This window comes from Ranitomeya variabilis, chromosome 7, assembly GCF_051348905.1.
Source record: "Ranitomeya variabilis isolate aRanVar5 chromosome 7, aRanVar5.hap1, whole genome shotgun sequence".
NCBI classification, from domain to species: domain Eukaryota; kingdom Metazoa; phylum Chordata; class Amphibia; order Anura; family Dendrobatidae; genus Ranitomeya; species Ranitomeya variabilis.
Window position 1 is genome coordinate 45,801,226 of NC_135238.1, and position 23,297 is coordinate 45,824,522.

The following is a 23,297-nucleotide window of genomic DNA, read 5'->3' on the forward strand; positions in this document are numbered from 1 at the left end:
GGTGCCACAGCTTGCTTTTAACCAGTGAGACTCGCCGTATCTCGCACCAGTGTGTCTCCGGCCTTAGTCAGATGGTGCATGGAGCTCTCAGAGACAGACAGGTGATTGCTACAGCCCACTAGTTTCCCTGAAGACTGAAATTGAGCAGCTGCGAGGAGAATATAATGTCATCACTGAGCACTGATTGATGATATAGGAAGTTAGGGGCTTAATGGCTTTAATTTTGATGTAGCAAGGACGAAACTGTCCTCAGCAGTGTACCCTTTACAAATTTCAATTTCCTCCTATATAGTCCTCCATACAGTATTATGGACTCGACGTAGTTCTCTATACAGTATAATGTACCAAATATAATGCTCCATATAGTATGAGCCATATATATTACTCCATACAGTATGAGCCTCATACAATGATCCATACAATATAAGCCCCATATACTGCTCAATTCAATATAATATAGTGCTCCATACAGTATAATGAACCCCATATATTCCTCTATACTGTATAATGGACCCCATATATTGCTCCATACAGTATAATTAGCACCAAGAGAAAGAGTACAAAAAATCCACCATACCATAAAATAGACAAATTTTATTAAATGGTTATCAAATATCAACACAATATGTAAACAATACTAAAGCACCATAACAAAAACAATCAAGGAGACATGCTGGTACAGCAGAGAGAGGGTGGACGACATATAGCCAAGGGTAGGCTGGATCGTTTAAATCACCAAGGATTCCTGTGTGGACTGGTTGTTGTTTTCACATTGGGTCTGGGAATTGGTTTTCTTTGACCTTACACATCACAACCCATAGGTGGGGGAAACATCAATATAAAGAGCCATATAATCTAATTATCCTGACCCTGCCTGGAGGTGACCTCACAGGATGGGGGATGAACAACAACCGACCAGGTCTTAAAAATGTGTGTACTTTTGGATGTTGGTCATTTCTTGGAGTCAGTTGAATTGAAGACTTGTCCCGGTTTCTGCCTCTCTGAATCCTAAACACAAAATGTAAGTGATCGGTGTCTGGTTTATTTCCTTTTATTTTAAGAAAATTATATGCAACTTTTTACTGTATGTCATTTATTATCTTCCTCTTGTATTCATTAACACCTTCCCAACTGGGGGACTTGCCACTCTTTTATACTTTTTTGCTTTTTCCTCTCATTTTCCACCAACCATAACTTTTTTTTATTTGTTCCTCACCATGGCCATGTGATGGTTTGCTTTTTGTGTCCTACACCAAATATATATATATATATATATATATATATATATATATATATATATATATATATATATATATATATATATATATATACTATTTTAGAATAGATAACGATAATTTGATCATCATGTGTTACATTTTGTTGCGATGTCCGAAGAAACAACTATGACTCTTTCACAAGTCCTGATATTTCTGGTACTGGAAAAACCAGTACCGGAGATATCCGTGTCTATGTGTTTCATTTGTGTGGTAACTGTATGCAGCATCATTGTCACATGTACCCAGGCCTGGGCATCAGCGGGTACTATTCACGCTGTTCCCTGATGTTGAAGACCGCTCACATCATTGTCCCCTGCTCGCACAGCAATCATCTGTGAGCAGGGGGACTATGTTGAGAGTTGTAGTCAGCTGATAATCAGCTGGGGCCTGCGCTATCAATAAATAATTAAAACAAAAATGGCGGGGGTTCCCCTGTATTTTGGATAACAAGCCAGGCAAAACTACAGCTACAGGCTGTAAACATTCAGCTGTTAGTTTTATCAAGGCTGGTTATCAAGAATAGAGTGGTCCCCTGCAGTTTCTTTGAAATTATTTAACTCCTTAGTGACTGAGACAATTTTGACCTTAATGACCAGGCCAAATATTTGAAATCTGACCTGTGTCATTTTATGTGGCTATAACTATGGAACGCTTGAACAGATCCCACTGGTTCTGACATTGTTTTTTCGTGACATATTGTACTTCATGACTTGCGTTTTATTTGTGAAAACACAGGAAATCTGGCAAAAAAATTGCAATTTTTAAATTTTTATGCCCTTATCCCCTTGCTGACATCGGATGGTAGGTCCGAAGTCAGAAGCCCCGCTTTGAGGTGGACTCTGGCGGCGAGCCCACGTCAAAGCCGTGACATGTCAGCTGTTTTCAACAGCTGACGTGTGCCCGCAAAAGGCTTGGGTGGAATCGCTATCCACCCACGCCTATTAACTAGTCAAAACCTGACAGTGGCATTTAACAAGCGCTTCCAGCCATCGGCCGGAAATACACACGCTGATGACCCCCGTCACGTGATCAGGGGTCAGCAGTGCATCGGCATGACAACCAGAGGTCTCCTGAAGACCTCTATGGTTGTTGATGCCAGATTGCTCTGAGCGCCACCCTGTGGTCGGCGCACATAGCAATGCTGTAATTCTGCTACATAGGGGCGATCTGAGCATCATTCCTATGTAGCAGAGCCGTTCAAGCTATGCCAGGTTCTAGCCTCCCATGGAGACTATTGAAGCATGGCAAAAGTTAAACTTTTTTTTCATATTTTTAAATCACCCCATTCAAAATAAAACAATGGAAAAAAAAAAATCAAACCCACACATATTTTGTATCACCGCGTTCAGAATCGCCCGATCAATAAAAAAAAAAAAAAACTGATTGCTAAACAGCGTAGCGAGAAAAAAATTAAAAATGCCATAGTTTTATTTTGGTCGCCACGACATTGCATTAAAATGCATCAACGGGCGATCAAAAGAACAGATCTGCACCAAAATGGTATCACTAAAAACGTCAACTCGGCACGCAAAAAATAAGCCCTCACCCAACCCAAGATCACGAAAAATGGAGACGCTAAGGGTATCGGAAAATTGCGCAATTTTTTTTATTTTTTTTTTTTAGCAAAGTTTGGATTTTTTTTTTTTTTTTTTACCACTTAGATAAAAAAGAACCTAGACATGTTTGGTGTCTATGAACTCGTAATGACCTGGAGAATCACTATTGCAGTTTAGTTTTAGCATTTAGTGAACCTAGCAAAAAAGTCAAGCAACAAACGTGTGGGATTGCACTTTTTTTTGCAATTTCACCACACCAATGGTGTCGTTCAAAGGTACAACTCATCCCCCAAAAATAAGCCCTAACATGGCCATATTGACTGAAAAATAAAGAAAGTTATGCCTCCGGGAAGGAGGGGAGCGAAAAACGAAAACACAAGACAGAAAAAAGCTCTGGGGTTAAATCAGTCATGTCACACAATAGTTACTACATAGACATGTGGAAAATGTTATTTATTATGTTGGTGACTTCTATTTTAAACCAAGATGATGCAGTAATTTAGTTCAGCCACCAGAGGTCTCCTTTGAGTAACAGACAGACGGAAAACTCTGGAAACAGGAAATAGAGACTTAGGCTGGTTTCACACTTGCGTTTTTGTCTGCAGCGTTTTTTGCACAAAAAACGCATGCGTTTTCCCCCCTATATTTAACATTGAAAACGCATGCGTTTTTTTTGTTTGCGTTTGGTCGCGTTTTCAAACGCATGCGTTTTTTTTCTGCATGCGTTCATTTTCAAAAATGCAACCTGTAGTATTTTTTTGTGCGTTTTTTTTTTTGCCGCGAAAAAACGCATGCGTTTTTTCGCGGCAAAAAAATGCATTGCTGTCTATGTAAACGCATGCGTTTTTAAGCACATGCGTTTGTTTGCGTTAAAAACGCATGCGTTTTTATAGAAAAAACCCAGAAAACAGACTGAAAAGCCACCCACCACCATCAAGGTGATAAAAGGGATCCAAACCCTAACCCTAACTCTACCCCTAACCTCACCCCTAACCGTTTAATGAACATTTTCTGACAGTCATAGTGCCACGTATTTAAGTGCCACGTATTTCAGTGCCACGTACCACGTATTTCAGTGCCACGTATTTCAGTGCCACATACCACGTATTTCAGTGCCACGTATTTCAGTGCCACGTACCACGTATTTCAGTGCCACGTATTTCAGTGCCACGTACCACGTATTTCAGTGCCACGTACCACGTATTTCAGTGCCACGTACCACGTATTTCAGTGCCACGTACCACGTATTTCAGTGCCACGTATTTCAGTGCCACATACCACGTATTTCAGTGCCACGTATTTCAGTGCCACGTACCACGTATTTCAGTGCCACGTACCACGTATTTCAGTGCCACGTACCACGTATTTCAGTGCCACGTATTTCAGTGCCACGTACCACATATTTCAGTGCCACGTACCACGTATTTCAGTGCCACGTATCACGTATTTCAGTGCCACGTATTTCAGTGCCACGTATTTCAGTGCCACGTACCACGTATTTCAGTGCCACGTATTTCAGTGCCACGTACCACGTATTTCAGTGCCACGTATTTCAGTGCCACGTATTTCAGTGCCACGTACCACGTATTTCAGTGCCACGTACCACGTATTTCAGTGCCACGTACCACGTATTTCAGTGCCACGTATTTCGGTGCCACGTACCACGTATTTCAGTGCCACGTATTTCAGTGCCACGTATTTCAGTGCCACGTACCACGTATTTCAGTGCCACGTACTTCAGTGCCACGTATTTCAGTGCCACGTATTTCAGTTACGTTTAGGGGTTAGGGTTACGGTGACCAGGACATTCTTCTAATAAAAAGCTACCCCTAACCCTAGTTAATTCTACTATTAGTGGATTTTCTAGTTGATTTTTTCATGGGAAAAAAAAAAACGCATGCGTCTAAAAAACGCGGCGTTTTGCCGCGATTACATGCGTTTTTCACACATGCGTTTTTTAAAAAAACGCATGCAGATAAAAACGCAAGTGTGAAACCAGCCTAAGAGATTTTCCTGCGTTGATGAGGAGAAAGGAGCCTGTTTTGAGAGAGGAGAGGAATCAATCTCCTTCTTGTTTGGACAGTGTAATTTTAGGGAAAACGGCTCCTGTGAGAAAAGTGTGAGCGGTCACCGACTGTGTACTTAGCTAGGGATAGCTAGCATACCTCCCAACTTCTGAAGAAGGCAAAGAGGGACAAAGGTAGGTGCGCCGGCTGCGGCAAATTTTAGGCCACGTCCCAACCACACCCAGTCAGCACTGCTGATCACACTTTCATAAACAGTAATTATAAACAGAAAAAAATATGACCACACATGACGCTCCATACTGTATAATGGCCACACATGATGCTCCATACTGTATAATGGCCACACATTATGCTCCATACTGTATAATGGCCACACATGATGCTCTATACTGTATATTGGCCACACATGATGCTCCATACTGTATATTGGCCACACATGATGCTCCATACTGTAGAATGGCCACACATGATGCTCCATACTGTATATTGGCCACACATGATGCTCCATACTGTATAATGGCCTCACAGTGCTCTATACTGTATAATGGCCACACATGATGCTCCATACTGTAGAATGGCCACACAGTGCTGGCTGTGCAGGAGGAGTGGAGTCCCATGCGGGACTGCGGGGCACAGTCTCAAAATTGGGACAGTCCCGCAGTATGAGGGACTGGGGGAGCTATGAGCTAGATAGAAGTCGCTACCTATTCAAGTGCATGTAGGATAGCTGCGGAGACACCATCACGTGTTTCTCGACGCAAGCAGTGAATAGCCAGACCTTTCCCCGGGAAGGAACAACCACGGGAAGGGCAGCATCCAATAAAGGAAAACATCCAATACAGGAAGACCACCTATGCCAAGCATGGTATCCATCCACAGACAGCTGTTTCGGGGTGTTTGCCCCTCATCAGTGTGGAGTAGGAATCTGGCTATTAGGAGCAGTGCCTAGTAAAAGGCTGTGAAGGAACAGATGAATGACCTCGGGGAGACCAAAACATCCAACACCGCGGAGACACCAGTGTTCTGGATCACTGCGTTGAGAAACACGTGATGGTGTCTCCGCGGTGTTGGATGTTTTGGTCTCCCCGAGGCCAATCATCTGTTCCTTCGCTACCTATTCAAGGACACAAGGTCACCATGTGATTATAAGTGATAAGGAAGATTTATTCTTCGGGTTGGTGCGATTACAGCAATACCAGATTTATATAGGTTTTGCCAATATCACACAATAAAAATGATTTGTTTCTAAAAAGTAGGGGGTGTTTGTTTTTGTTTTTTTTGTTTGTTTTTTTTTGTCGCCGTATTCTGAGAGCTGTAACTTTTTTTTTTTTTCTTGCAAACGCTGTGTGAGGGCTTATTTTTTGCAAACGAGCTGCAGATTTCCTTCATAAAAATTTGGGGCACACAACCTTTTTTTGATCGCTTTTTATTCAGATTATTCAGAACAAATCTGCAGCAATTTTTTAGAACAAAACCCAGCAATTTAGTTATTGTTTGTTTTTATTTTATTTTTTGCGTCATTCACCGTATGGTAAAAGTGGCAAGACCGATTTGTTCTTCGGGTCAGTACAATTACAGGGATACAGATACAAGATTTATTTTTTATTTTTTTAGCTTTGCTCTTTTTACAGACTAAAAAAAATGGTGTACTTTTGTTTGTTTTTGTTTTATCACAAGCGCTGCATTTTGAGTGGTGAAACAGATTTTAGTGATTTGTGTGCACTTTATTTGGTGGGGGGGGTTTTTTTTTTTTTTTTTGTTACTGTATTACATGTTTTATTTTACTACTTTTCAATTTTCCACCGTGGGACATGTATAATAATTTATTTTTATTGCCTGTCTCATACACTGCTGTACTCGTGTACAGCAGTGTATCAGACTGTCAGAGACTCACTAACTGGTGCCTGTGACTCGGCTTATAACCAGATCTCACAGGCCACCATACCCTGGGGTCATCACATGATCTCAGGGTACCGTGGTAATCATAGGGACCCACGATTTTCATCACGAGGGATCCGATGGTTTCTAAGGGGGTCTTGTGACCCCCTTATAAAAACTTAAATACTGCTGTCACAACTGACCACAGTATTTAAGGGGTTAATCGGCCCTGATCGGTCGCAAAACTATCTGGTTGTGATACCGCAGGGTGTCAGCTGTCACAGCTGACACCGACGGGAATCCCTGCCGCTCGCAGGCGCTATACCCTTATTCTTCAATGCCGTAACAAAGCGGCGCTGACGAATAAGTACCCTTAAAGACCACCATTAAAAGGCGTATCCTTGGTCATTAAGGGGTTAACAACGTAATTTAAAAAACGTGGGGTCCCCCCCACACACTTTTTTTACAACCAGCCAAGCTAAAGCAAACAGCTGGTGGCTGGTATTTTCTGGCTGATAAGGGGGCATGGATATTGGGACCCCAGCCTAAAAATAGCAGCCATCCTAGAAAAGGAGCATCAATTATATGCGCCAATTTTGGCGCTTTGACAGGCTTTTCCCACTTGCCCTGTAGTGGTGGCAAGTGGAGTTCATATTCATGGGACTGATGTCACCTTTGTATTGTCCGGTGACATAAAGTCTATGGGTTGGTAATGGAGAGGCATCAATAAGACGACTATCCATAACTGATCCTATAGTTATATTGTAAATATACACAGCCAGATTAAAGTCCTTTATTTGAAATAACAAGACGCAAAATGTTACTTTTTCATTTAAAAATAACAAGCATACAGTAGTTATGCTCACTTAAAGCCCATTCCATTGAAGCTATGGTCTCCTGTAAATAAAAACAAAAATAAAAACCGTATCCCTCACCTGTCCGACGTTCTGTCTAATCCATGTCTGCCAAGTTGTGACTTTCCAGGGTGAAAACCACTGGAGAATGAGCTGCTGCGAGCATAGCATCAGTGAACAGTGGTGACCTCATCGAGCTTACTGAAAGTCACTAAGGCTTTGTTCCCAGCCGGGCCGATGAACTGCGGTGACCTCAATGAGCTCCGCGCTGCACCGTGAGACTTTTTCTTAGGCCGGAGTCACACTAAACGTTTGACAAATCGGTCCGAGTCTCCCTGCAGAGATTTGTACATGTGTCATGCGAGTACAATCTGATTTTTCACACCTAGCATCCACTTTACATCCAAATGCAGTATGATTGCTATCTGATTGCAATAAGATTTTAACATGAGCTTTTACATACAGCAATTTTCTATCTCATTTACACATCGTATTCAAAGGAAATTTTCATCAAAATACAAACGCATATTATTTATTTAATTTTTTTTTATATAGCGCTAACATATTCCGCAGCGCTTTACAGTTTGCACACATTATCGTTGCTGTCCCCATTGGGGCTCACATTCTAAATTCCCTATCAGTATGTCTTTGGAATGTGGGAGGAAACCGGAGTGCCCGGAGAAAACCCACACAAACACGGAGAGAACATACAAACTCTTTGCAGATGTTGTCCTTAGTGGGGCTTGAACCCAGGACTACAGCGCTGCAAGGCTGCTGTGCTATCCACTACGCCACAGTGCTGCCCGTATTTTAAATACCCCGGCAGAATTTTTGCTTTCTTGGCCTTTTTTTCAGAGAATATGAATGATAACACCAAAACTTTTTCTCCACTCATGGTCAATGGTTGGGTAAAGCCATTTATTGTCAAACTACTGTGTTTTCTCTTTTTAAATCCTAATGATAACCCAAAAAATCCAAGTGACCCTGATGAAAACTTCACATACCCTGGTGATTTTGGCCTGATAACATGCACAGAAGTTGACACAAATGGGTTTGAATGGCTACTAAAAGTAAAATCCTCACCTGTGACCTGTTTGCTTGTAATCAGTGTGTGTGCATAAAAGCTGAGTGAGTTTCTGGGATCCAGACAGACTCGTGCATCTTTCATCCAGCCACTGACATTTCTAGTTTGTGAGTCATGAGGAAAGCAAAAGAATTGCCAACGGATCTATGGGAAAAGGTAGTTGAACTGTATAAAACAGGAAACGGATACAAAAAGAGATCCAAGGAAATGATAATGCCACTCAGCAACGTTCAAACTGTGATTAACAAATGGGAAATCGGGGGCTCTGTAAAAACAAAACCACAGTCAGGTAGACCAACAAAAATGTTCACAATTGCCAGGAAAATTGTTCAGGATGCAAGGAAAATCTCAAAAATAACATCAGCTGAAATACAGGACTCTAAAAAAAAAAAAATTAGCGGTGTGGCTGTTTCAAGATGCACAATAAGGAGGCACTTGAAGAAAAATGGGCTGCATGGTTGAGTCGCCAGAAGAAAGCCATTGCTGTGCATATTCTACAAGGTATCTCTCCCACAATATGCAAAACAACAGAGACAAGCCTCAAAACTTCTGGAACAAGGTAATTTGGAGTGATGAGACCGAAATTTGAACTTTTAGGTCACAACCATAAACGTTACATTTGGAGAGAGGTCAACAAGGCCTATGATGAAAAGAACAACATTCCTACTGTGGTGAAATGTGTCTGTCTATCTATCTATCTATCTATCTATCTATCCGCACCTAGGTGTTAATAGGTACTTCCTTGGAACTAGTAGGAATTCTGTCTCCAGATCTCACTAGGAGGTCTGGCTAAGGCCAAGAACAAAGGAACGCTTGACACCTCTGAGTGCTTGGAGGGGAGATGTTAATTGCTTGGAGGTTAGCTATTCCTGGGAACGATCTCACAAGTGTCTCCAGAGGAAAATAATATATATTCATTAGTAGAGCGGCCGTGCCCAATCAAACAGGCAGCAGTTATGATATTGTCCTGAGGGGCAGGTCTAGAAACCTGACCACAGACCAAAGTTATAAATTTAGGCTGCAGACAGAGAATTGTGTTCACATGTTGCGGGCAGCCTGAGAAGCTGTGGTGATCCAATCTACATTCGTCCTACCCCAGGGAGCAGAAAGCAACTACCAGTTAGATGATTTTCTGTAAGTTTTCTCCTGTTTATTTTGATACTGTTTTGCATAAGTTGTATGTCTTTTTATTATCATATTTTTATACCTTTTCTTATTGTAAGCACTGACCCTTTTGTTATTAAAGTATAAACTTTAACAAGTTGAACCTTGAATGTTCTAAAAGAATCCATAGCCTTAAGGTGTGTGAGCCTTATGAGTGATAGACATATTTTTATTAGTAGGATTATTTCTGGGACTCATCGCCCATATATTCGATGAGTGGTGGCAGCGCGTATGAGCGGGTGTGTGGCCTGGGTCGGTGTGTGATTTATGCTCCCATTACAGCATAGGACAGAGGTTGAATGCTGGACTGAGAGTGGGGAGATAGATTAACCCTTGCAGGCACAAACCCAAGTCACGTGTGAGAGCAGGCACGTGACGAATAAGTGACACCACGGAGTAGGGATCCGTGACACCTACTATAAAGCATGGAGGTGAATTGCTAATGTTTTGGGGATGTGTGAGCTACAAAGGCACATGAAACTTGGCCAAAGTTGAAGGAAAGATGAATGCAGCACGTTATCAGCAACTACTGGAGGCAAATTTGCACTCATCAGCCCAGAAGCTGTGCATGGGACAAACTTGGACATTTTCATGTTAGGCAAAATTTGTTGGGGAAGCTATGTGTTAGTTTTAGATAGCACAAGTGATGCCTATGTATCCTAGGGATAGAGACTCTAACCCATGAACTGCAGTCATGGTGGATATAGTATTGCTCTGAATAGGAATTAGATTGATTAATGACTCTGATGGTTTGTGTATTCCTTCCTTTCCTTATCCTCCTGCCTATTTTTGGTAAGTGCTGTTGTATGATAGAGGTATTCAGTTATCTCTGTTTTGTATATGTGTTTCCTTTACATTTCTGTACCAAGCCCATGAGGTGAGGGAAGGGACAGATTAGGGTTTAACAAGATCATAGTAAGGTTGGAAACCCAGGCCCCTCTACCATCAAGAGTACCCGTGAGACAGGGATAATTAAGGTCCCAGTTCCAGGGACAGTTTTAGGCCCATCTCCTTTGCTTACGTCTGTCACAGCGTGACACCTACATACAGATCCCAAATTGTCCTCCTTACAGTGTACTGACTCCATATAGTCCTCAATATAGTATATAATTGCCCCACATAGTCCTCCATTCTACTATATAATTGTCTAAGGGTACTTCCGTCTGTCTGTCGCGGTTATTTGTTCGCTGATTGGTCTCGGCAGCTGCCTGACATGGCTGCCGCGACCAATCAGCGACGCGCACAGTCCGGAAAAAAATGGCCGCTCCTTACTCCCCGCACTCACTGCCCAGCGCCCGCATACACCCCACCGCTCACACAGGGTTAATGCCGGCGGTAATGGACCGCGTTATGCCGCGGGTAACGCACTCCGTTACCGCCGCTATTAACCCTGTGTGTCCCCAACTTTGTACTATTGAGGCTGCCTATGCGGCATCAATAGTACAAAATGTAATGTTAAAAATAATAAACAACAAAAAAAAAAAAAACCTGCTATACTCACCCTCTGTAGTCTGCTGAGCCGCTCGCAACGCCCGCCATCTTCCGTTGCAGGTTGCGGTGGCAAAGATGGTATGGCAGAAGGACCTGCCGTGACGTCACGGTCATGTGACCACGACGTCAACACAAGTCCTGCGCGCCTGCGCGGAAAGGACTTGACGTGACATCACGGTCATGTGACTGCTACACGGTCAAGTAACCGCGACGTCATCACAGGTCCTGCGCTCAGACCAACCCTGGGACCGGAAGCTGCCGTGGACTACAAGGGGCCCTCGGAAAGGTGAGTATATGTTTATTTTTTATTTTTTAACCTGTGACAAACGTGGCTGTGCAATATACTACGTGGCTCTGTGCTGTAAACTACTTCGCTGTGCAATATACTACGTGGCTCTGTGCTGTATACTACGTGGCTGGGCAATATACTACGTGGCTGGGCAATATACTACGTGGCTGGGCAATATACTACGTGGCTGGGCAATATACTACGTGGCTGGGCAATATACTATGTGGACATGCATATTCTAGAATACCCGATGCGTTTGAATCGGGCCACCATCTAGTACAGTATAATGGCCAAACTTAGTCCTACATAAAGTATAATGGGCTCCACATAGTCATCTATACCGTATATTGGGCCCCACATAGTCCTTCATACAGTATAATGGCCCCACATAGTCCTCCGTACAGTGTAGTGAGCCCCCCACATCTTCCATACAGTACAATAGGCCCCACATATTCCTCCACACAGTATTATGGCCCCAAGAAGTACTCCATATGGTATAATGGTCCCCACATTAAAAATAAAAATACTTAGCTCTTCCCTGTGCTCCAGACTCGACAGCGAGTACTCTGAAGCTTGTGACTGCTCAGCACAGCTGGAGCAGAATAGTGATGTTATCGCACCCGCTGCGCTGGGACAACAGACGCAGAAGGAGAATTATGGCTGAGATTCCTCATTCATTATTACCTTCAACTGTATCAGAAATCAGGATGCTGAACAGTTGGAGTGATGCCGGGAAGGGGGGAGGGATTGGAGCGAACATCGTGGGCCAAATATAATCACTCTGCCAGACAGATTTGGCCCGCAGGCCAGAGTTTGATGTGTAGTTCAAACCATACTGGGCTTCACGTAATTATTAAAAATGGGTAGACAACTTTTCTAACATGACCTTTATATCAGAAATGAATTCCATAAAAAGAAAAAAAATGCTTCCAACCTCACAAAAATAGCATGTATCCCAAAATACAACATCTACAGACAAAACATTGCTTAAATAATGCAAAAATAAAAATGTTAGTGCATTTATCCCCTTAATACGTCTTTTTACTGACCTGAGATATGAGACTAGCATCCCCATACAGGTGACAATCCAGCAGCTGTTGGCTGTACACTGTAGTTGACCAGTTGACCACTTGCTGTATCAGCCACGATCAGTGTTGGCACCGTCCATATCTGTTTATCCCCTTAGATGCTGCTGTCAGTAGTGACCACATCATATGAATGGTTAACAGATTGTCGGCGCTTCATCTTTAATCTCATCAACACCCTGAGATCATGATTGTGTGATCCTGATGTTTGCCATGGCAATTCACAGCCATATAGAGGCCTTAAGGTACCGTTACACTAAACGACTTACCAACGATCACGACAAGCGATACGACCTGGCCGTGATCGTTGGTAAGTCGTTGTGTGGTCGCTGGGGAGCTGTCACACAGACAGCTCTCTCCAGCAACCAACGATCAGGGGAACGACTTCGGCATCGTTGAAACTGTCTTCAACGATGCCGAAGCCCCCCTGCAGCACCCGGGTAACCAGGGTAAACATTGGGTTACTAAGTGCAGGGCCGCGCTTAGTAACCCGATATTTACCCTGGTTACCATTGTAAAAGAAAAAAAAAGGCGTCCACAGGGTTAAAACTGCTTTCGGCAAGAGCGCTGCTAATATGCATGCGCTGCTGCCGAGAGGTTCCCTGCACTGAATGTGTTAGCGCCGGCAGTACAGCGGTGACGTCACCGCTGTGCTCTGCTTTACGGCCGGCGCTGACAGTCAGTCAGTGCAGGGAAGCTCTCGACCAGAGCACGTGCATTAACAGCGCTCCTGCCGAAAGCAGTTTTAACCCTGTGGACGCCGGGGGACGTGACAGACATCAGAATGTGAGTATGTACTGTTTGTTTGGTTTTTTTAACTTTTACAATGGTAACCAGGGTAAATATCGGGTTGCTAAGCGCGGCCCTGTGCTTAGTAACCCGATATTTACCCTGGTTACAAGTGAACACATCGCTGGATTGGCGTCACACACGCTGATCCAAGCGATGACAGCGGGTGATCAGCCACCAAAAAAAGGTCCTGATCATTCCCATCGACCAACGATCTCTCAGCAGGGGCCTGATCGTTGGTCGCTGTCACACATAACGAGATCGTTAGCGGGATCGTTGCTAACGTCACCAAAAGCGTGATGTTGAAACGATATTGTTAATGATATCATTATGTGTGACTCAGCCTTTAGGCTACTTTCACACTTGTCGTTTGGCCTCCGTCGAAATGCGTTGTTTTGGGGAAAAAACGCATTCTGCAAATGTGCCCGCAGGATGCGTTTTTCCCCATAGCCTTGTATTGCCGACGGATCGCGACGTATGGCCATACGTTGCGTCCGTCATGCACTGGATGCATCGTGTTTTGGCGGACTGTCATCACGAAAAAACGTTCAAGGGAACGTTTTTTTTCATTTGTCGCATCCTGCACTTTGGAGTGCGCATGCCCGGGGCAGAGATCTCTAGCTCCTCCCGGGACTTTAGAATGGGCAGCTGATGCGTTGAAAAACTGCATCCGCTGCCCACGTTGTGCCGAATTTTAACATCGTCCGTCGGGCCGACGCTTAGCGACGGCCGCATACTGAAGGAAGTGTGAAAGAAGCCTTAGAGTCTCCCGGCTATAGCAGCCTGTTCAGAAGTTAGTGACATTTAGGCTATGTGCACACGTTGCGGATTTGCCGGATCGGCAGCGTTTTTTTTTCCACGCAGAAACACTGCAGATCCGCAAGTGATTTACAGTACAATGTAAATCAATGGGGGGAAAAAATGTTGTGCTAATGGTGCGGAAAACTCCGCACTGAAAACGCAGCAGATTCAAAAAGGGACCATGTCAATTCTTTTTGTGGATCTGCAGCGTTTCTGCACCCATTGACTTCCATGGAGTCACGCAAAACTGCAGGATGTGCGGTTTTGCTGCGGAGTTGGGTGTGAGAAACGCTGCAGATTGGGAGGGGGAAGAGTGTGTGGGTGGAGACTGTGTGTGTGCGGGTGTTTGTGTGTGTCTGCGGGGATGTGTGTGTGTGTGTGTGTGTGTTAGCGGGTCTGCATGTAGGCAGGCATCGTCTGATGGGACTACTAGTCCCATCCGGCTATGCTTGCTACAGTGACAGGTAGCCAGATGATGGGACAGTATAGTCCCTTCATCCGGCTACTGTGTTAAAGTGTAAAAAAAAAAAAACACATATAGACATACAGTACATATAACATATACAGAACATATATAGTACATACATAGAGTATACATGAGTCGCCCACCAGGGCAGTGGGGTACTCTGGACTGGGTATGGTCGCTATTAAAGAGGTTGTCGCAGTGGCTGCGACCCGGTCCGGGGCCCAGGGACTCAATTAAAGGGGGGAAGGTCTTTTAAGGGAAATTGTGATTAAAGTCTGTCATGACGCCACCTGTGGTGTTCTGTCAATAGGGGGACCGACGCTGCTTTAAAGGGGTCCTCTGGGGGATGTTGTTGCAGCAATGATGGTGATGCTTCCCACAGGTGAAGTGGGGTCCCCAGAGCTCCTAAGGTGTATGGCGATGATGGTGAATGAGTAAAGGACACAGTGTTGCAGTCTTTACCTGGTTTACTGAAGTTGTCACAGGCCTTAGTCCAGTGTACCGGCAACAGGTACATAAGGAGTCCAGGCAGCCCGGAAACAAGTGGAATCCGCTTTGCGCTTGCTATAAGTCCCTTGCTGCCTGAAGTGTCCTAACAAGGTCCTGGTTCTTTCCCCTGTCCTGGGACAGGTACCTGTATGGGTAGGCAGCTTGGGCCGTTCCTTCTGGGGTCTCTACGGTGATTCCAGGCTCCAGGATGCTGCTGTACCAAAGGTTTAAATTGTGCAATATATTTGTAGTTCTGTGCCCTCCGGTTCTGCTATGGAGCTTGCAGCTCCCCACAGCCTCAGGCTCCCGGTACCCGGTCTCTGGCTCATCGGAGGCTCACTTGCGGCCTCCTTGAGCTGTAAAATCTCTCCTCTGCTCCTTTCCTGTCTCTGTTCACTCTCAACTGAACTCTCTGGTCTATATGCCAGACTGAACTGACTCCTCCTCCAGACCAGGATCTTTATTCAGGGAAGCTGCCCTAAAACCAGGTTTTGAGCTCCCCCTCCTGGCCTGGATTCAGAAGGTGTGTGTGTGTGTGATTTACCTGCCAAAGAGATCCCTCTTGTTTCCAGGCATAGCACTACTCTCCCTGAGAGGAAGGCAACACTACTGTGGTACCTGAGCTCCTGGGGTGCCACACACACACATATATATATAGACATACAGTACATATAACATGTACATGCATATAGACATACAGTACATACAACATAGAGGACATACTCACCATTCACCTTGATCCCTAAGCTCTTGCTCACCTGTAAAAAAAAAAAAAAAAAAAAAAATTTAAGCAAATAAACCAAAAATATACACCTTGTGTCCGCAGAAATCCAATTAATATGAGTGTCCCACAACGATCTCTCATGGAGAGCTGCCGCATCAGCTCCAGGAGCTCCGGGATACAATGACGCAAGGTATCCTTCCACACTGTATCCCTCCACTGCTGTGAGTATAGTTCATACTCTCACTTTCCCATGCAGCATTGCCATAAAGTGAGATCAATGAAATACAGTAACCTCTTCAGTGATGCACTGCACTGTCTCCTGTCAGTGTGTCACTGAAGGTCTATAGAGCTGTCACATCTGATGTGACAGCTCTATAGGGGAGATCATCATGGGACACTCGTTAATAATTGGACTCTGTCGGACAGGGAGTATACGGTTGGTTTATTTTATTTTTTGCAGGCGATCGAGAGCGTCTCAGGAATTAGGCATGGTTGTAAGTATGGTAAAATTAAGAATATGAAAATACTTTTTTTTAAGCTCTTTAACTACTATAGGATTAATAATGGATGGGCGTCTTATTGACGCCTCTCCATTATTAACTGGGCTTAATGTCACCTTACAATCAAAGGTGACATTAACCCCTTATTACCCCATATCCCACTGCTACACGGAAGTGGGAAGAGAGGGCCTAAGTGCCAGAATTGGCACATCTTAGAGATGCGCCATTTCTAGGGTTGCTGAGGGCTGATATTTGTAGCCAGCGGGAGCAAATATCCATGGCCCCTCTCTAGGCTATGAATATCAGCCCGCAGTTGTCTGCGTAGCCTTTCTGGCTATAAAATATAGAGGGAACCCCACGTCATTTTTTTGTGGGGTCCCCCTATTTTAATAACCAGTAAAGGCTACACAGACAGCTGTGGGCTGATATTCATAGCCTGGGGAAGGGGCCATCGGTATTACACCCCCTTCCCAGGCTAAATATTAGCCCCCGGCCATCGGCTTTCCCCCTCTGGTTCAGAAAATTGCGCGGGAGCCCATGCCATTTTTTTTTTTTTTTTACATATTGCGTTTAAGGCTGGGGTCACACTTTACGAGAAACTCGCATGAGTCTCATACCTCAATAACTGTCACTGTCGGGACTGGAGTGTGCGGCTGCATATATTTCTACGTAGCTGAACGCTCCTGTCCGAGTGCCAGCGGCAGTGCCGGGTATTGAGGTGCGAGAGTCGTGCGACTTTCTCGTAAAGTGTGACCCCGGCCTAACGCAGATTTTTTTCTACCTATCTATCATCTGTCTGTGTAATGGAGTGTGGGCTGGACGAATGTTAAAGAGGAGGTTGGAGCAGAAATGACATCACAAATCTTTTTTTTTTTTTTTTTTTCAGTACTAGATCTTTATTTAGCTTTCAAAAATGCGTACAAATCCGCATGAAAAAAACGCACCAAAAACTCATCAAAAAACGCGGCAAAAACACAGCAAATCTGCACCTGCATTTTCTGGCAAGAGAGGGAAGATTCTGCACAGAAAATTCCACAGGCAAATCTGCAACATGTGCACATACCCTTAGGTGGTAAAAAATACACTTTTTCATTCCTGTCATGCCATTTTGCATTAATTCGCTAAAAATCTCCTGAAGGGGTAATAAACTACTGGACAGCAGTTTTTAATGTCGGGGGGTGGATGTTTTCAAAATGTATCACTTCTGCAGTTTTTCTAACATATTGGACCCCCAAAGTCACCTCAAATCTGGATAGGTCCCTCAAAAAAATAAATTTTGTAAATTTCTAGGAGAAATTTACTGCTACATTTTTAAACCTCCTTAAAGGATCACAAAAGAAAATAGCATTTTATAAATGGTGCTGATGTAAAGCAGACATGAGGGAAATGTTGTTTATTGATTTTTTTTTTTGTGGTATGACTATCTGGATTATAGGAGTAATCATTTAACGTTTGAAAATTGCTATTTTTTTTTACATTTTTGTCAGATTTCTGGAATTTTTTTTATAGATAAACACAAAATATATCAACCTAAATTTATCATTATTATAAATTATAATGCGCCACAAAAAAACTCAAAATCAGTGGGATTTGATGAAGCGTTCAAGAGTTATCACCACATAAATTTACATTGGTCAGAATTAAAAAATTTGGCTCGGTTACTAAGGGGTTAATGAAGAAAATGACTTTGCCATAATGCAGTTGCAGCGCCCCAGAGTCCTGGTCATTGCAGTACTGTTGCTCCGCCACTAAGGGGGGCTATGGTACGTCTGATGGCACTGAAGGAATTCATCTGACCAGGTATCACATACACCAATACATTTCACAGCCGGGCCTCCAGGGGGAGCTAAGGGTACTATTCACTAGGCCACTCCTCACACTTTGGTAAAACTGGGGGTTAGGCAGGAAGTTAGAGAGAAAGCTGACTGGGTTGGAACCAGGCAACACCTTGTGGCAGAGGGTGTTGCAGGGGAAGATTCGGTAGGGTCCCTGTCAGGGGTGGGATCCTGACAGAGGCCTGGCAATCAGAGAGAAAGTTACGGGACCACGCCTGCACTTCATAGCGGCGGTGCCCTAAGAAGGGATTAGAAGCGAGATTTATTGTGCTGAGTGAGAAATGAGATCAACGCACAAGGAGAAATACCAGTAGGAGTCGTGCTGTTAGACCGAGGCAACATCCTACTGAGGCGCAATTAACCGGTGGCCGGAACGCCGAGGAAGTATAGAGCTCCAGGCAATACTTCAAACCTACGGCAGGACAGTCAGTTACAGGCGGGCTGTCTCACCTAAATCACCTACGAAGACATAGGGGGCACACTAGGAGAGGGGCGACTCTAGGGTCCCGGAAGAGCTCCGAGCCTACCCGTCACATGGGTGCGTCCCAACCAAGGCATCAGGGAGGGACGGAGAAGAAGAACATCATCAGAATCGAGTTGTGAGGGAACACGAGAAACAGACACAACAGTTGTGGGGACTATCCCGTAAGCACAGCAGGGGAGGACCACAACACACAAGCGCTAGCAGGTAGGCACAGATTTCCACCTGCAAAGGGAATCCTGGAGGTGCCATCGGACCGGCCGGACTTGCGCAGCCCGGTTAACCGTACCCAGGACTGAGGACCCTGAGACCTTCAGTAAAGAGGTAAAGAGACTGCATCCCTGTGTCCTTGTGATTGATTGCGTCCTGCACCACACACCGAACTGTTATTCCGTTATTTGGGCGCCCCACAGCAGGGTCACGGATCGGGCCTAGCCACCGTGACAACCCCAGAACTGAGACACAGAGGCCCGGTACCGGGCACCCCTCGGCCCTGCGGCGGTGGGGGCGCCGCACAGTTACTTACAGTGATGCCTGCTTCCTTCACAACACGCCGCTGCATTGACTGAGGGCAGCCCCAGTGATATAGGAGGCGGAGATGTCAGTATCTTTTGGCAGCTCAGGTGCCCCATGAGCTTATAGTAAAAGCCTCCATCTAGAACATTCCATGTTAGTTTTCCTTCTGTCTGTGACTTTTACATCATTACTTTCACAGCTTTGACATCCAGGGAAATATCTGAATAATATCTGAATAACAAAGCTGAAGCTATAATGAAGAAAGGAAAACGCGATGTGCCGGATGATGAGTGGTGCAAAGAGGACGTTCCTACAGGTAACTGCCCCAGTGAGGAGTCACCACTAAATACAGAAAAGAGGCACATTCTCCTCAGTCACCGGATCGGACAATTGAAGTTTTGTTACGTGTTTTTTGTTTTGTTTTTTTGGCCACAAATATTCCCATTCAGCTAAAATACAGATTGTATAGGGCTGACAAACTAATGGTGCAATATGTAATACCGGTTGTGTATCTATAATATGGATTTAAGAATAGACTCGGATTATAGATCATCAAAGACGCGTGACAAACCTCACTGGCAAAGTATCTAGTTTAGTGTTTTACATCATATCTACCATGGTTCTGGTTCCAGGAACCTAAGTAACCTATTGGATAAACTGAACTAGCTGGAGATTTAAAAAAACTGTTTTTAAAACAATTGTCTCATAGTCACAGCAAGGAGTAGATTATAAGAGAAAGCGGAGAATTGCCTGGGCTTATCCATCTTTATATTTGCTCCATGGCCATGTCTGCCTAATACACGACTGTTGTGAATTAGACTTTTTGGCTCCCTCTTGTGGTTACTAGTGATATGACTCTGGGATTGTCTTTCCTCAGTTTGGCACCCACCTGGGCCGTTAGTCCAGGGGTGTTGCTATATAAACTTCCTGGATCCTTAGTCCAGTGCCTGGTATCGTTGTAATCAGATCCTTTCTGTTTGCTCCTGTCTGCTGGTCTTGGTTCGTGCAAAATTAAGCTAAGTCCTGCTTCTTTGTTTTTTGGTTATTTGCTTTGCTCTTATTTTTGTCCAGCTTGTACTAAATGTGATTCCTGACTTTGCTGGAAGCTCTAGGGGGCTGGTGTTCTCCCCCCGGGCCGTTAGACGGTTCGGGGGTTCTTGAATATCCAGCGTGGATATTTTGATAGGGTTTTTGCTGACCATATAAGTCATCTTACTATATTCTGCTATTAGCTAGTGGGCCTCTCTTTGCTAAATACCTAGCTCATTCTTACGTTTGTCTTTTCCTCTTACCTCACCGTTATTATTTGTTGGGGGCTTGTATCCAACTTTTTGGGGTCTTTTCTCTGGAGGCAAGAAAGGTCTTTCTTTTCCCTTCTAGGGTTAGTTAGTTCTCCGGCTGGCGCGAGACGTCTAGAACCAACGTAGGCACGTTCCCCGGCTGCTGCTATTTGTGGTGCTAGGATTAGATATATGGTCAGCCCAGTTACCACTGCCCTATGAGCTGGTTTTTTGTGTTTGCAGACTTAGTAATTATTTCTGAGACCCTCTGCCATTGGGGTCATAACACACGACCATACGTCTCCTCTGTTCTGCATGTAGCGGTCAGCGATTGTGTGAGACGGACAAAACCTATTAATACTGACGCCTGAGCATTTCTCTAAGGGCTCAATTCCACTTGCGAGGAAAACGGACGAGTGCAATCCGATAAAAAATCGGATTGCACTCGGGCCAATGTTGTTCAATAGGTGTGTTTTCATTTGTGATTTTTTTTTTTTCTCAGCCAAGAAAAAATCGCAGCATGCTGCGTATTGCTGCGATTCTCGGACGAGACTCGCCAATGCAAGTCAATGGGTGTGAGAAAAAAAAAACATGGAATACGGACCATCCGTATTCCGTCCGTTTTTTACGGATACCTTAGCATTCTGTGGCATATAACCAGTGGCGTAACTACAAAGTTATGGGCCCCGGTGCGAACTTCCAAATGGGGCCCCCCCCGCCATAAAATTCAATGTAAGCCCCATAGAATACAATGCAGCCCCCCTCATAGTATAATGCAGCCCCTCCATACAGGGGCAGTGACAAAGACACGAGCAAATGGTGACGAGGGGGCAGAGGAGAGGGAACAAGGGGGCAAGGAAGACAGGCACTAGGGGACACATGGGGGCTAGGAGGCAGGGGAGAAGGATACAAGGGGTCTAGTGGGCAAGGGAGACTGACACAAGTGGGCAAGGGAGACTGACACACGGGGACAAGGGACAAGCACAAGGGGACAAGGGAGACAGGCACAAGGGGACACATAGGGACTAGTGAGCAAGAGACTGACACAAGGGGACAAGGGATACAAGCACAAGGGGACACACAGGGACAAGTGGGAAAGGGAGACTGACACACAGGGACTAGTGGGCAAAGGAGACTGACACAAGCACAAGGGGACAAAGGAGACTGACACAAGCACAAGGGGACATAGGAGACAGGCACATGGGGACACACAGGGACTAATGGGCAAGGGAGACTGGCACACGGGGACACAAGCATAAGGGAGACAGGCTCAAGGGGACACACAGGGACTAATGGGCAAGGGAGACTGGCACACGGGGACAAGGGACACAAGCATAAGGGGACAAGGGAGACAGGCACATGGGGACACACAGGGACTAATGGGCAAGGGAGACTGGCACATGGGGACACAATCATAAGGGAGACAGGCTCAAGGGGACTCACGGCCCCCTGACCTGCCAGAGCCGCTTGCAGCTGCGACCGTAGTAGTTACGCCGCTGCCTCACACACACACATACTACAGATATCACACACACACTACAGATATCACACACACACATCATACTACAGATATCACACACACACATCAGTTATTACACACACTACAGATATCACACACACATCATATTACAGATATCACACACATACTAGTTATCACACACACACTACAGATATCACACACACACACACAGACATACTACAGATATCACACACACACACACTACAGATATCACACACACACACACACACACACACACACACACACACACTACAGATATCACACACACACATACACACACTACAGATATCACACACACACACACACATCAGTTATTACACACACTACAGATATCACACACACATCATATTACAGATATCACACACATACTACAGTTATCACACACACACACTACAGATATCACACACACACACATCATACTACAGATATCACACACACACACACTACAGATATCACACACACACACACTACAGATATCACACACACACACACATACACACACTACAGATATCACACACACACACAGATATCACACACACACATCATACTACAGATATCACACACACACACACTACAGATATCACACACACACACACACACACACACACACACATACACACACTACAGATATCACACACACACACACACATACACACACTACAGATATCACACACACACACATCATACTACAGATATCACACACACACTACAGATACCACACACACACACACACACACACACACACACACACACACACCAGAGATACCAGCTCATATACACAACTCACAATCTCCTCTCTGGTACAGGGGTGGCTGATGTAAACCGGCTGCAGCTCCTCAGCTTCTCCTGACTAAGGCTAGTTTCACACTAGCGTCGGGAACAACCCGTCGCTGTGCGTCGGGCCGAGGTTCCCGACGCTAGCGTGGTCTCCGCCGCACAACGGGGGCAGCGGATGCATTTTTCCCACGCATCCGCTGCCCCATTGTGAGGTGCGGGGAAGTGCGGGGAGGTGGGGGCGGAGTTCCGGCCGCGCATGCGCGGTCGGAAAAAGTGGACCGTCGGGAGCAAAAAACGTTACATGTAAGGTTTTTTTCTCCCGACGGTCCACTACCACACGCCCAAGCGTCGCAAAACGGACGCAACGTTTGGCAATGCGTCGCAAATGCGTCGCTAATGTTAGTCTATGACGAAA

The 23,297-nt window shown here is 44.8% G+C and overlaps 1 protein-coding gene across 1 annotated transcript in view; it reads left to right on the forward strand.

Moving 5' to 3' along the window:
• The first annotated feature begins 651 nt into the window (after window positions 1-651).
• LOC143785848 (uncharacterized) overlaps window positions 652-23,297 on the forward strand; it is a 73,097-nt gene continuing 50,451 nt past the window's right edge. Inside the window, 2 exon segments of the mRNA XM_077274988.1 lie at window positions 652-1,021; window positions 19,506-19,622. Coding sequence (XP_077131103.1) covers window positions 19,562-19,622 — 61 coding nt within the window. The 5' untranslated portion in view covers window positions 652-1,021; window positions 19,506-19,561.